Source organism: Planococcus citri, chromosome 3, assembly GCF_950023065.1.
Source record: "Planococcus citri chromosome 3, ihPlaCitr1.1, whole genome shotgun sequence".
Lineage (NCBI taxonomy): Eukaryota > Metazoa > Arthropoda > Insecta > Hemiptera > Pseudococcidae > Planococcus > Planococcus citri.
Window position 1 is genome coordinate 25,417,135 of NC_088679.1, and position 16,689 is coordinate 25,433,823.

The window sequence follows — 16,689 nt, forward strand, 5'->3', positions numbered from 1 at the left end:
AAATAAAATCAATCCAAGAATTGACCGGTGCCAGTCTGAAAAGCACACCTCCTATGCGCGGAGTTCACATGACTCTTCATAAATCATATCTTCCCGATAGAAACAATAAATTCGCTTGCCTCAGTGATCGGAAACTGATCGCTTTTGATAAAGTCAACGACGACTATTGTGATTGCGAAGATGGAAGTGATGAGCCTGGCACCGAAGCATGTCCGAATGGCCACTTCTATTGTACATTTGAATCTAATCATAGACATGGTACGTAATCTCATATTACTGAATCGTCTTATACACACGTGTTTGTATTCATTTTATGCTGACGATGTTTGTTTTTCCAATTTCATAGCTCTACCAATACCGTCGGGTAGAGTAAACGATGGGATATGTGATTGTTGCGATGGATCGGACGAATGGAAGAAAATACAATGGTCGTTCACTGGTCCGTGTGTAAAAAGTTGTTGAACTTTCTTACTTCGAAAGACTGCTTCTATAAGAAAATCATATCGATGATGAAGTAACATCAGAAATCAACTGATGAACGGAATAGTTACCAAATAATTGAATAATTTTGTAGCGTTATAATCGTTTTTTAACGTGATTTTTACGTCGGTGAATCCTATTTTTACTCGTAAGTTATCTCAGTTTGATCATTCAGTATTACTCGAAGTTTAAACGAAAGCAAAAATTTTATACCTCTGGTTCATACCTGCGTATTTCGTCTCTTATGTATTTATCTATTTTTAAAATGTGATGTCAGAGGAGAACTTTCAGTACACGATACGTAAGATTATAATTTTAGTTTATCGCGAATAATAAAAATTCATTATTATACACTATTGTTAATTTTTACTTCCAAATTCGCAATACAAGCTGTCGTAATACTTCATTTTTATTAATTTCAGTTTCGTAATTTCGTTTATTTTAGAATCGATTTTTTTCCAGGGAATTCAAAACGTGTAAGTTTTTCGCTCGGGCGAAAATTTAATGAACAAGTTGTAGGTAATTATTTCCTGAGACAAATCAAAGGCGATAATTTCTTTAGTAATTAGTTTATACATATAAAACGATTATATTTCGATTATTGGTTTTTTCGATTGCGTGATATTTTATAATTAAACGTAGTTAATTTGAAGAATTTGCATTTAAAGAAGTAAAAAGTTAAAGGAAAAGTAATTTCAAACTAAGTTCAAAGATATTTTCGTCTTTGAACCGAACACCGTATAAAAGTAGAATCAAACATGCTAACCTTTGAGCAATTTCGTTTCACTTACGGTAAAGTGAATCTGCAAAAGAATAATTTCCCATTCGAACGTGATTTTCACATTTTCATCGTTATAACGCGAACGGCAACAAAATGCTAAACTGTCAGCAATTTTAATGCAAACTGTAATCGAACTTTTTTTCGTATAAATACCTATTTAAAAAATAAAGATATACGCTTCGTCGAAGCCACCACACCGAACTACTCGTGCAAAAGAAACTCAACTTTATTGAAATAAAACACGTTAATTTAAAAACATCTATGATCTTAACACTCTTAAAAAAAATAGAACACGAATACAAAAAAATATTTTCCACGTTATCACATAGGTTGAAATTCTTTCAAAACTTGAAAATGGTTTTGCAAAGAGGGCGGATCATTTTTAAAATGTAATTTACGATAAATCCTGGCTTGGAAATTTTTCAAAGTTTTTGCGAACAATTCTTCTTCTTTGCCAATCCACGGTCTTCTTTCATCGTTAACTTGGTACGGTGTAACGTGCACAAAAACATTTATCCCTGGAACAAGTATTATACGACAAACATTCGGATAAAATTGTTTTCATATTAACGTTTTAAGCTCGAGCAAACAAAAAAAAATATATATATTTCATTTTCCCCACATGACAACCTTAACGCTGCACGTACCTAATTTCGCCAAAGTTTGCAACAAACTTTGGTTAGTAATCCACGTGTTATTCTTGCCGGCGTGGCCTCCGTCTAAAAAATACATCGACGAAATTTTACGTATAATATCCACCATTACTGGTTGAGATTGCGAATTCTCGTCGGCGAAATGAAATTCGTGTAAGAGCTGATTCAAAACCACACAACCTTTACTGAAACCTATTAAACTTAGACGAGCTTCTTCGTAACGTGTACCTTCGAGATCAGAACTATAAAATACATAATTACGATTAGCAGTATCTTCAAGTACCTACGTAAACGTATCTAGGTAACTACTCGTCTCGTAAGGAATTTAATGATAAAAAACTAAAACAAAAAAAAACATGGCAATAACCTTAGTCGTTTTATTTTCCCCCTCATTATCTTACTTCTGCATCTAGGTACTATCATGTATCTTTATATTATTCGTAGCTCTCGAGAAAAAAATTACAGTTAGCTTTTTGGACCACACCTAGAGTTCTTACAGTAGGTATTTTATAATTTCATTTTAGGAATGACATTTTTTTTCAAATCAAGTAACTAATTAGTAGTCATATAAAACATAAGCAATTCTGTTAAAGTAAGCAATAATTTTTTAAAATTTGCAAAAAAGATATAGGTAGGTGATTTCAATTAAAAATTCAAGATCAATTTACAATTTCAACTGCTGATGTATTTTTTCAAGTTCTTTTAATTTAGCTGTGTCCTGTTCATAGAATTTTCTACCATTTGAGATCCCTTCTTTGTAAGGGTAAAGTTCCCACATCACACGCAGTAATATTTTACATCTTTTAACCCTTTTTCGCCATTCTACCAAAAATCCGTACTCATCTGAAATTACCGCTTAATTTAATCCACACAGCCCGTGTGATGTTTTTATAATTCGTACCTATGCTTTTTGCTCTTTCAAATCGATAAACCGTATTACCCAGCTAAACACTTGATATCTAAAAAGCAATTGCAAAATACCAAACAACCAGATCGTTTGCAAAGGTAGGAATTTAACGAGCGCTAGCGTGTTTTTACTACCCTTACATTTAGTACAACGTGTACCATTCCACACTATGCCATGCCATACCATACTATTCGTATAAAAATAATTTCACTTACGTTTGCACAGCCGTCGACAAGCTTACGAGTAGTTCATTTAAATGCATTAAAGCTCCATGATTCGAAACAAACTTCGGTATTCCGTAGCTTTGACTAGGGACAAAATTATCGTAACAGCTAAACGTACCGTGATCGTATCTAAAAAAAAAAAAAAAAAAAAAGAAAAAAAGGAAATTAAAAATAAAATTCTAGGAATAAAATGTCTCGTTACATGAATTATACTTTTTTAAAAAAAAATGTTGTACTCATATTAAATGTACTGCACATAGGTAATTTATGGGTAGGTAGTAATAGATGATGACGAGTGAGTACCTAATTAGGCTTTGGTGGAAAATTTGAGATTTTTTACTATTATTTTAGCAACCCCTTGAGGCCATGATGCACTATTCTCGTGTACACAAACTTACCTATCTGTTGAATTTTCAAAGGACATCATAAAATATTCAACGACTACACGATGTCACGCCATTATTGTTAAAGGTACTTCTGTTACCAGTCAAAATCCACATTTTCATTTACTTTACAATTTACAAGACATAAATTATCCATTTTTTATCGTCTATTCTTTCATTACAGGTAAGTACGTGTAATTTAATTAATAATACAATAAGTAGGTATTACCAACGCTCAATTTACGCCGACAAGTTAATAAAATTCAATTCGAATGGTATAAGCTAAGCTCAAATGCAGACAGGTAAGTATATTATTTGAAGATAAACTAGGTAGGTATCTTTCTTTTGAACTACTGTATGCACGCGAAATAAAAGGTAGAGAAAGAGAAACGTTTCGTATACGTACGAAAGATGCATTAAACCACCCAACCGTATTTCATATCCTTTTAATACTCATCCTTTAAAATTTTACTCGAGAAAACACATAACAAGTATAAAATTACTCCTTTGTATCCTTTAATGTAATATTGACGGTATTTTTGATTTAAGAGATATACCTACTATAATATATTTTTATTTTATAATGCATTTTATCTACACTTATCTGGAAAACATGGCGAATAAATTGCACTTTCATCATAAAGCTATAAAATGCTTAAAGTAAAATAGGTCTTTTCTATAACGGATGGCTAAGTTTATTAGAGGTATATACGAGACGCGAACGTATCATCATCATTAACCAGTATATGTACAGCGTAGTACTCGTACGAGTATATAGTCGTAGGATATTAAGTTGCAGCCGAGGATGAGACGTGGTAACCATAGAGTCCTTGGAGCGTGCTTAATTTTAATGGAGAACTTTCTTGCTAGCTTGCTGTCAAATTTATAACAGCTCACGAATCAAAATGAAGAACACTTTTCACCCTACAATATTCTTCCGCGTGTAGTTTCTTTAAAATTACCACCAACTAAAAGTTAAGCGTCGAGAATCCGGTGTAAAAGGTGTTTTCATCAATTCGCATCGTATATTCTGACAGCCTACAGGATGATAGCCTATACCCTTTGGTTTGGAAATTTATCATTTTTGTATAATAAATAGGTACGTCTTCTATTTTCGTGTGAATTAAGTACCTACTGTTTACCTACGTACATACCTACCTAATTTTAGAAAATGTGATTTTCATAAAATTTTGGGCCGAGCCAAGACAAAACAGAACGGAAAGAATTGTATTATCAAAAGTATACGAGAAAAACTTCATTCAAATACCTACACGTGCTATAGTTATTTCTCAAAAATTTCAGTTAATTTTCTTAAAAATTACCAGTTCATAATTTACCAAAAACTACCTACCATACCGGTGATTTACCGCATAAATTACCATACCAGTAATTTACTAAACTTTACTATACCAGTACCTAATTTACAAAAAAATTTCAGTTATTTTTCAAACATTACCGGGTAATTTCTTAAAAGCTCTCAAGTTATTGACGACCCATCTGTCTGTATGGATTCCCAAACTCTTTCTGTCTGCCTGTCGACCTCTTGGCCAATTTGTCTGATTTTCTAAGATTATTGACCCGTCTGTCTAGCTTTCCGAAGTCGTATGTTGGCCTGTCTTAAATCTCAAGGTCGTTGACCCTTATGTCTAGCTTTCCGAGGTCGTTTGTCTGTCCTGTCCGTCAGTTAATCTGCCTGTCTTCTAACTGCTCAAGGTCATTGGCCCTTGTGTCTGGCTTCCCAAGGTAGTCTGTATTCCTGTATGTAGCATATCAAGGGCATTGACCCCGACTGTCTGGCTTCCTTAGGTCATTGACCCAACTGTCTAGCTTTCCGAGGTCGTTTGTCTGTCTGTCTGTCTGTCTGTCTGTCTGTCAATCTGCCTGTCTTCTAATTGCTCAAAGGCCACTGGCCTTTGTGTCTGGCTTCCCAAGGTAGTCTGTATTCCTGTATGTAGCATATCAAGGGCATTGACCCCTTTCGGCTGGCTTCCTAAGGTCATTGAGGTTGTCTGCCTGTCTGTATGTATCCTCTCAAGGTCATTGATCTCTCTGTCTAGCTTTCCGATATTGTCTGCCTGTCTATCTGTAGCCCATCAAGGTCATTGCCCCTTCTGGCTGGCTTTCCAAGGTCATTGACATCTCTGGTTGGTTTTCCAAGGTCATTGGCCTCTCTGGCTGGCTTTTCGAGTCCGTCTGTATTTCTGTCTGGCCTTCCAAGGTCATTGACCCACCTGTCTGACTTTCCAAGGCTGCCTGTATTCGTGTCTGGCTATCTTCCCGAGGTCATCTGGATTCCTGTCTAACCTTCCAAGGTCATTGACCCACCGGTATGACTTTTCGAGGTCGTCTGCCAGCCTATGGTTTTTTTCGCTCAAGAAAAAAAAAAGTCTGCCAAAATATCAGGAAGTCATTTTTGAAAGGTTTAACATAATTTTTGCAATTTGTTGGTTTTTTCAAAGTAGTTAGATACTTAAAATTTATACAAAATGTCATATGATAGGTAGTGTACTTCGGTGTTACCATTTTTTGATGTTTTTAAACGTCTAACTAGTCAAACATTGTATGTATAATGTGAGGAATTTATCTCAACTTTTTTCAAGTTCTTGAAAATTGAAAGTCAAAAAAATAAGCAAGGTATTTTGTTCAGTACTAAGTTTGGTATTCGGCAATGTCTAAATTTTCCTAAATTTTTTTCCAAGTTGTCAAAAGCCCAAAAAAATAATACCTAATAAATCAAATATTTAGGTAATCACTTAAAATAATTTAAAATTGATCAATTTTTTCCAAGTTTTTAAAAGTCTGACGTCTGACATAATAATTATCAGAAACTCAGGATGTTTCGAGTTTTCGAAAGTCAGCGTTTTAAAATTCAGCGTGACGCGGATTGGTCAGACCCAACGCTCAAAAAACACATCCAATGTCAAGAATTCCCTGTAAGGCTGTAATTTACCAAAAATTTCTAGTAATTTACCAAAGATTACCATTCCAAACTCCAGTAATTTATCCAAAAATTAATTACCCATCATTAGATATAGGTAGTTTACCAAAAATTACTAATAATAATCAGGGATAGAAAGCTAGCCAAAAGCTAAAAGCTGAAAGCCAAAGGAAGTTTGGGATTTTTGAAGGCTAAAAGCTGTAGCCAAAAGCTTCATTTTTTCAGATTTCTTTCAGGTTTTTACCTTTTTTTTTGCATGTTTCTCTGGTTTAGTTTCAGTTTCAATTTTTTTTACCTAATTATATTATAGCTTTATAGCCATTTGCCATTTTCCTGATTTTTGTTGTTGTTGTTGTTGTGAGTATCCATGCCCCATGGTGTTTTTTTCTATATTGTAGCAATGTGTGAAAATATTAAAAGCCAAAAGTTGAAAGCCAAAAGCTAAGTAACAGCCGAAAGCCAATTTATGGAAGCTAAAAGCTAGTCATTAGAAAGTTTCATTAATTTGAAGAGCCAAAAGCTAAAGTCTCATCTGTTAGCTTTCCATCCCTGATAATAACTCATCAAAAGTTTTCAGTAATTCACCAAAAATTATCCAGGGATGAAAAGCCTTAAAACAAAACTTTAGCTTTCGGCTTCTAGCTTGAAATTTCAAAATTAAAACTTTTGGCTTTAGCTTTCGGCTATCTCGATTTTTACGGCTTGCTATAGCCAAACTTTCGGCTTCCAATGGCTTTCCCTCATATTTTCAATTTAACAGCTGCTTTCAGCTATATTTCATTAAGCTTTTAGCTTTAAACTTTTGGCTTTAAGCTTTTGATTGACTTTAAACTTTTAGCTGATACACCATCAATTTACAAAAAAAAAGGAATCAAAATTAGATCAGGTACATTGATGATTGATTTCATAATTAGTGATAGTGAAGAACTTTCATTGCTAGAATTATTTTCTTTTTTTCCATTTCATTAAATTGCATTAAAATAAAATTGAACGAAATTTTTTTCATTTTTTTTGTTTTTTCTGAATTTTAGAGAATTCAATTCTGCAAAAAAGCCTTTGAAAAAGCCAAAAAAAGTGAAACTTTTGGCTAACTTTTGGCTAGCTTTTGGCTTGGAAAAAATGAAACTTCCGAAGTAATTTACCAAAAATTACTATACCAGTAATTTACCAAAAATTACCATACCAGTAATTTACCAAAAATTATCATACCAGTAATGGCAGTAATTTACCAAAAATTACCAAACCGTTACTTCCCCAAAAATTACCAGTAAATTAACGAAAAATTTCCATATGCAAACAATTGCTCACCATTGGAAATCGAATTATTTTCTCAACGTTCTCGGATCTTGAAACTTGGACCAAGCAAGTATAGCACAATTGCGTAGAGATGCATGTAGATACCTACCTACCTTATTCTCTAAAATAGGTAATATTGGAAATTCATTAAATTGGAGCATGCATTCATCATGAATTCATGACTATTTTCGCGTCAAAATGAATATTTTTGATGTTAGGCACATTCAAAAAATCAAATTTGAGTTCACAAAATAATTCAGATCTTCCTCTCCGTTTTTGAGCCAGGAAACCTTTCGGGACTAATGGGATGGAATTCATTATACGAGAACTTATCCTCGAACACTTCTTTTTCGGTTTCTTGACCTTATAACTACGATTTTCAGATAGGTAGCTACCTCATTTCAAACAATGACGAGAAGAATTGGTGTTTAATAGAAAAAAATCCTTGGAATAAAACTCATCAACGTAACTTTAATGAAATAATATTAGATTATTGGCGCATAGGAAAAATTATGTAGGTACCTATAATAATAAGCCAGAAATGACGAACAGGAACAAACACTGTAAATATTTTCACCTCAGTGTAACAAGTCTTTAATGTGGCATTAACTGAAACTGACAAGTTGACTTTGCATGGAAACCCGACGAGTGAAGCCATCGAAGATAAATAAAAAATTGTCTTCAGAGCCGCATGCTTACTGTATTATAAGCACAATACATATACATATCACGCACATCGGTAAAAACAATACAAAACAACACCGCCGCAGTGTAAACCATTACACGGTGAAATTATCGCCGGACTATATTTCAGCTTCACTCTCAGAGGAGGCGCGAACGTGTAGACTGTAGACGTTAATAAATTACTTTAAAAACCAACTTACTGTGCAATAAGTTGCCAAATACGTAATGAGCTTTAGGATTCTCCGGGGTCGTCGCCGGAGTAGAGGTATCGAGAGTGGAAGTGGGAAAGTCACGGAACACGCACGCTAATGATTTTACATAATGTGCGGACGTGTTAACATAAATAAACGACTTTGTAATCAATAATCACCTGCATGGTCGAACCGCAAGAATGTCCGAATTGGGGAATTTATGATACAATAATTCACCGACGTTTTCCAGACTCCAGTTCACAAATTCCTTTTTATTCGGATCGCTTTTCATGCTTTCTGCGAAGTCCTACAAAATAATATCGCTTATTAGTGTACTGTACGTAGACGTACCTACATGCGTATAATGTTACAACAAAATACCTATGTAGATAGGTACTCATAAATATTCAAATCTATAGTGTACACATTTAGCTTAAAAGGATTATTTAAATAGAAATATTGTATACGAGGTTTTAAGTATTTATTTTTTTCTGAATTGGTTAGAGTTTCATATTCTGATGTGAATGTTTCTGAAGTTTCACTATATTAGGTAAGTATTAAAGTATGACTACCCATCTCATACGTTAGCGAGGAAGGAACAAAAAAAAAGTACAGGCACTGGTTTTTGACAAAAATTGGGGAGTAAGCTCAAATCAAATTGATACGAAGACCAGTCAGAAAAATATTGAGCCTTCCAAGCGAACAGGGAAATGAGCCTGGGGTCCACGTAAGGTCATTTTTGAAGGGAAACGCTCAATTTTTTCGGATTTTTACAGCGTTTTTTTAGCAACGATTTTAAGACGGTAGATGCCAAAAATTACCATTTATTCTTTATCAATTTTATGGCATTTTTCAACCACGAAAAATTCCACGTTATAAAACTGATTCTAAATTTGTTCTCAGCAGATTGAAATAATCTGATGAAAAATTTTCTGTCAATCATTCCGATTGAATTTTCAAAATTAGGAATTTTTTTACTTTCCTACCTACTTACTCGTATTTCGTGAGATTTTGAAAAAATTCAAGCCAAAAAATTGAATTCGGACAATTTGATTGAAACGTTGCAAGAAAGTGTTGCCATTTTAAGTTATATTAACCTAATGTTTTAATTATAATACCATCGAAAGTAATCAATGTCCATACTCCTTTCAATTGAGATTTTAATATTGGGAAAAAAAGAAAAAAAAGCGTTTAGGTTGGTATATCAAGAGTATCTGGATATGAAATTCTGTGGCTTAAATCAAGTTTAATCATTTATGATGAAAATCGAAATGTAGGTACCGAAGATTTCCAATCGAGTGCAGTTTCCAGAAAGTCGGTAAAAATTGTAAAACGAATTTTCATTGTGACCCATTCAAAAAGTCACACAAAATGAATCCACTAAATTCAGCTTTCCAATTATTGTTCAAAAAATCTCAAAAGCAAAGCCTCCTAGAAAAAAACTAATTCCTATAAATTTTTCTCGCAGAACTCTTTGGTTATTTCCAAAAATTTATTATATTTTTTTTCATGTAAAAGTTTGAATATTTCACAATCTTATCACAAAACCACCCATTATGGAAAAAAATAATCAAGAGAAATAAAATTTCAGAACATAGAATTTTTCGACAAAAAAAAGGTTTTTTTTTTTGGGTGTTTATAATTACAAGATTATTACACCCGTAAGGGGGGGAGGGGTTAAATTTGGTTTGTGAGGTTGATGTTTTTTAAAAGTGATTTATTTTTTTCAAAAATACTTCATTATTGAAAAATTCTGACAAGGGAGGTATCTTAATCAGAAGAAAAATTTTTAATCATACAAAACTAAATTGAAAGAGCGCACAAAAATATTACATCATCGGTTCGAATTTCAGGTTTTGAAGTAAATAGGCAGGTAGATTTTTCGATTTTTGGTGAATTTTTGAAAAATAGTAGGGTGTCTGACAAAATTCCCAGACAAAAAATAATGACTTTTTCATGACGTATTTTTCATATTTTTACCGCATGAAAATACCACTCTCCATGAAAAAAAATTAAATATGAAACTTCAAACAGGGAGACAATTTTTTCAAATTTGTAGCAAGTACATACGTACTTCAATTTTTTCATTTTCAGATTTTTTGAAAAAATTTTCAATTTTTTATTTTATGGGCTTTTAAAAAAAAATTTTTTTAAGTGTGTTTCGAGCAAAATTCATGACTTTTTCATGTATTTTCGACCCTTCCGAATCTGTCACAAAACGTTTTAGAACCGTTTTGAGCAGTTCTGGAGCTTTCAGCAGATCTGCAGATTCTCAAAAGCAGAACTTTTCACTAATTTTTTTCTAATGAAGTTGAGAAGCTATAATTTTCTTCGGGTATTCCTTAATTTGAACTTGATGTGTCGATTGGAGCTTATTTCAAGATGCTCGGGAGCCTCCAGCCATATACTTTGCAAATTCAAGATGAGCCATAAAAACCGTTCAAATTGACTTCAACACGAATTAACAGGATTAGTGCTTGTTAATGATCCTCTTGACGAATATTACACACGCTATTTTTATAAAATCTGTTCCTGCCGGATTTGAAATTGTACTCGTAGTCGTAGATATAGGGTCATTCCACGTCAATTAGACCAAGAAGTGGTAGGTGGGTTCGGCGATTTTTTTGAAATTTTTCTTGTGGAAAGACCTTTTGAAGGGATGACCAATGGCGCAAATCGCAGCCCTCTAGCCCATTTTTAACGGCAGCCAGGGGGTGTCAAAGTTTTCAGTGAACCTAAAACATCATCCATTTCAGCAGTGGATTGCTCGATAACCGCGATACCTACCAAAATGGAACTTTTCCCCATTGTTAGAGGTTTTGAAAGGCTTTTAGGTGATATCATAAAAATCAGTGTTGCCACTTTTTTTGTACAAAAAATTAGCTCAAAAAGTTTCAAAAAATTCTAAAAAAAATATATTATGGACAACTGTTCATGCTGAACAACATATTAAAAAATTGGGATGGTAACTTGTAACAAAGTCGATTTTAAAAAAATTAAACTTTGCGAAAAAATGCGATTTTTTGATTTAAAACATGAAGAAAAGTTTTGATTGGTAAAGTTGACCCATTTGACACCTATTTTTAGGTATCTGTTGAAAAAGTTGAAAAAACCCCTTCACTCGGTGAAATTAACTCATCACAAAAAAATTCAAAAAAAAAACAATTTCATTTTTTTCTACTGTGAGTGAGATTTTTATAAACTTTTTCATGAAATACGTCAGAAAGTGGTCAAAATAAGACAACTGAATAAATTTAAACTTTTTTTGATGTTTGAAATTGAAAATTGAATTTTTTCGAATTTTGATTTTTTTTGTGATGAGTTCATTTTATTGAGTGAAAGGGGGTTTTTCAACTTTTTCCACAGATATGTAAAAATAGGGGTCAAATGAGTCAACTTTACCAATCAAAACTTTTCTTCATGTTTTAAATCAAAAAATCGCATTTTTTCGCAAAGTTAAAATTTTTTTAAATCGACTTTGTTACAAGTTACCATCCCAATTTTTTAATATGTTGTTCAGCATGAACAGTTGTCCATAATATATTTTTTTTAGAATTTTTGAGAGTCGGAACGATATGAAAACTACGTTTTGAAACTTTTTGAGCTAATTTTTTGTACAAAAAAAGTGGCAACACTGATTTTTATGATATCACCTAAAAGCCTTTCAAAACCTCTAACTATGGGAAAAAGTTCCATTTTGGTAGGTATCGCGGTAATCGAGCAATCCACTGCTGAAATGGATGATATTTTAGGTTCACTGAAAACTTTGACACCCCCTGGCTGTCGTTAAAAATGGGCTAGAGGGCTGCGATTTGCGCCATTGGTCGAGGTCTTTTCACAGGAAAAATTTCAAAAAAATCGCCGCACCCACCTACCACTTCTTGGTCCATATTGACGTGGAATGACCCTATATAGGTATATTATTTTTCCAACGATATTCATGATTGAAAATTTGAAAAATATTGCAGTATTCTGAACTAGGAGAAATTCTTTGTGAAAATTCATTTATAATTGGCTATGTTGGTTCACTGATATGCACTGAACGCATTTATACGTGCTAAATTTAAATTGAACAGATTTTGGGGTGTTTTTCCAAAAAAATGAAATTCCCAAAAAAAAACTTTTGGAGGCTCCAAAACGGGTTAAAGTCATTGGTAGTAGACTCGTTATGTTAAATATAAGGCATATACATACTTACTGAATTTCAGCTTTAGTAAAATGTTATGAAAATTTCAACATAGAAAAATCTGCTGGAGACTTCAAAAGCACTGAAAACGGTTCGAAACCATTTTCCAATCCATTTAGAGGGTCGGTAATGAGGTAAATACAAAATTTTAGCTTTCTAGATAAATTTAGAAAAATTTTGTTTTTTGCATTTTTTGGCACAAACGATTTTCAAAAATTCGCCAAAAATGAAAAAATGCACTTCTGCAGTTCTGCACTAAGAATTTTCAGCCAATGATGTATTTTGAATTTAGTTTCACCTGTTTCAGAAAATTTTCTGCAAGTTAAAATGACTTTTAAGAGCTCAAAAAATCTGGCACGTGTTTTATTCATTATTCATTGACAATGATTTCCACGAGAATTTCGGCAAGATTTTGGCAGTTTTTTCGGCTCTTTTGCATTTCTTGCCACACTGTCTTAAGATCACCTTTTGTAAAAAAGACTTTGTAGTTCAAATCGAAAAAGAACTACTTGAAGGAAAAATTTCATTATTCATAAATTAGGCAACTTATAAACAACCCCCCCCCCAACATTTTGAAAATTTGTTCACACAGCTTTCTCCATGGATCCCTTATGATATCAAAATTATTTTCTTATTATGTTCACATTTCTACGAATTTTCACGTTTTGGGATCAAAAAAGTCAACCAGTTCAGAATTCAGGCACAAAATATTTTGTTTTCATTCTGACCTCAATTTGAACAATTTTTACAAAAAAAAAACGTCAGTGTTTAAGTACATGAAAGAAATCGACAGCGCAGGAGACGACGTTTAAATTTAATTTTTTGAACTGGAATGTTCAAAATTTGATTTTTCTATAGTTAGGTAGGTAGATAGCCGATAGGTACCAAAAATAAATCAATTTTGGTATCAGGAACGATATATATATTTTTTTAACTATCCAAAGGCCACCTTTTCACTATCGATGAAGATACGAATAGTTTACAATTCAATTATCTGCATCAAAATGTTGGAATTGGAATTCACGTTTCACAAAGGGCATTTCAAATTGAGAAAAGCTCACCCACAACATGATATTGGGTAAATGTAGAGCGGTTAATTTAGCCTTTGAATTTTTCCGCTTTATTTGCCAACAACAAAGATAATCCAGATAGCAATTGAAATGAAACAACGTTTGGAAATTCGAATTAAAATGTTTGTCTCTTTCGAGTATAACTTGGGCGAGTTTTAATTCATTACCCATTAAGGGTAGTGTATTGTATACGATTGACTGTAAGTTATAAAATACTCGTAAACCACGTTCAATGCTGGGCAAATTACAAACTCACGATCTCCTCTTCGCCTTTTACATTGAAGGCAGGTAAAATTGATTTTCCCGATTCGTAGCGGTAGCTGTAGGTTACGCTATATCTTGAATGACAATGGACAATGACGGATTTACACGCTCTCGCATGTGTATAGTTAGCGCACGATAGCGCGATATGACATCGAAATCGAGCAGGTAATTAAACACACCCCCGAGAGTGTCGACTGTCGAGTCAAAGGTTTGGTATTCATTGGTTGAACGATCAAGCACGATAGGATAAGTACAGGACTCGTAGGTACAAATAAAATATCGTAGTATAGTACAAATCTCACCACTAATCTGGCATTCGGTAAAATTCGACTAAGCTCTGCCTCTGCTATCCTAATACCATTTCACTTGTGAATAAACTCAATTAATTTCAGTAGAAACCAAAAATTTTCCGACTAAATGACTTCGGTGAATAAATTTCAGCTTTTCAATGTAGGTATACCTACCATGACGACGAGGTAGCTTTAGGTACCTACCTCTAACACGACAACTTTATAATAAAACATACCTACGAGTCGAGTGAAAGGTTGAAAAATAAACTCCAAAACCCAACCACGTCCATCGCCATCATCAGCATCGGGTCCCTTTTGTAGGGAAAAAAATTAAAAATACGCTACTCGTAAAGCTCGACTACGAAACACTTGATGAATGGACTTTTAAAACCACTACTTCGCTCGAACAGCCTTATTTTCATTATTCAAAAATGAAACAATACAAGGATCGCTTTGGCGAAAAAATTTCTCATCGTGAGCCATCTTTTTAGGTTCTCTGGGTTTTTACCCTCTACTTCACCAGCCAACCATCGTGTATACAAAACGCGTCCTCTTTTTTTTTTCTTCTTTAATTTGTGAATTACACAAAGCGTTCGAGTTACATTAATATTCATCGTGGTACATTCGAATATTTACCTTGGTATACAATTGAACGTGGCGGCATTTTAGTCGTTTGTCAACGTTAATGTTAACTGATATCTTAATTACACGATGCATTTTAAATACCATATATACCGATCGCATTACTTTACATTACCACAAACGTCGACAACTCCGAATAATATAATTTCCGAATGACGCATTCGTGTCATTCAATTTCCACCTACTACGTCGATAAATTTTCAATATTCTTAAAAATGCAAAAGATCACGTTAATGGTAAAAAATTGCTCATCCGTAAAGTGTAGGTATAAATATAACGGTCATAAAACGTGAATCCTGATGTGTAAAAATTACCACGATTAACCCGACGCACTAACAATATTACATTACCCCACATAACGGGTATTTTTCAAAAATACGAGTATATTACACCGATTTACAATTCGCGAGCATAATATGAGGTATTCGTTCAATGAAGCTCGCTGTATACGAAATTCGTAATTTATAGGGGCAAAAAAAGCGTAGCTGCTGCGTCAGTATAGATACTCGAGAGCCGAACTTTTTATTTTGAAAATACCCTACTTTTTTGGCTCAGGCACTCGTCAAATATGAAATAACAACGGGGCATTGACGATAGTAAAGTACTATCAGATGAGTACTTAGGTGTTAAAACTAACCACAAAAGATCAGCCCCTGTGATCTGAAATCCTACGACAGCTACGCGCACATTCTCTAGCCTGGAGAGAGAAGGAAATGCCTTAAGATTTTGATTTTTGGCTGATTTCGCCAATTTAAACTAGACAGAGTGTGCGTAGCTAGCTGCCTTTTCTACAGCTATAACCGTTTTTACATCTAGGTAGTGCATAAGTGAATCAACCATGTCACAGTAATGAGAATTTTTGAAACTCTCACTGCTTCAAAATAATAATTGTTTTTCAGTGTTTTCATATTTTCCAAATTACAATAGGTATTTCAGAATAATTTATAAGCTTGTATTGCTTCTAAATTAAGAAATTTCTAGTTGTTTTTCATAGTTTGCATTGTTTTAAAATTTACAAAATTTCAAATCAATTTCCCGAATTCCCCATCGCTACAATTTCATAAAGTTTTCAATAAATTTTCAGAATTTTGCATTGCTGCTGAGTTAGGAAATTTGCAATCAATTTTTAGAATTCACGTTGCCTCTAAATAGTCAAATTTTGAATAATTTTTCAGAATTCTTATTGTCTTTAAATTAAAAAATTTCAAATTCAATTTTCAAGTTCATCTTCATACTGTCCACAAATTGTAAAACGTTTACTCAATTTTTGGAATTCACATTGCCTCCAATTTTTCAGAATTCTCATCTTCTTCAAAAATATTACAATACTTATTTCATATAATTTTCAAGTTCACATTATCTGCAACTTACAGAACTTTTAATCAATTTTTGGAATTCTCAGCGTCTCTAAATACAAATTTTCATATTATTTTTTTTAAAATTTCCATTGTCTTCAAATTTATAAATTTTCAAACCAATTTTCAGAACTTGCTTTTTATTCTAAATTAAGAATTAAATCTTATAAAATATGTTAAGAATTTGAATTGCCTCTAAATTACACGAAAAAAATATGGGTAATTTTTACAAAAAAATTTAACTAAATACTGGTATTTAGCACAATTAAGTACCAGATCCCATTCAATAATTTTTACTGTAATCGTATAGTAAAAATTATCATTTTAATAAATTTTGCTATAGGT

General features: G+C 33.1%; 1 protein-coding gene across 1 annotated transcript in view; it reads right to left on the reverse strand.

Annotated features, from left to right (window-relative positions):
• Nucleotides 1-1,469: 1,469 nt before the first annotated feature.
• Nucleotides 1,470-16,689, reverse strand: part of LOC135841414 (mitochondrial protein C2orf69 homolog) — a 60,568-nt gene continuing 45,348 nt past the window's right edge. The window contains exons 3-6 of the mRNA XM_065358358.1: nt 8,717-8,844; nt 3,037-3,174; nt 1,909-2,156; nt 1,470-1,779 (exon numbers count right to left, since the gene is read on the reverse strand). Of these exons, the coding sequence (XP_065214430.1) occupies nt 1,583-1,779; nt 1,909-2,156; nt 3,037-3,174; nt 8,717-8,844 (711 nt within the window). The 3' untranslated portion in view covers nt 1,470-1,582. The remainder of the gene's footprint in view (nt 1,780-1,908; nt 2,157-3,036; nt 3,175-8,716; nt 8,845-16,689) is intronic.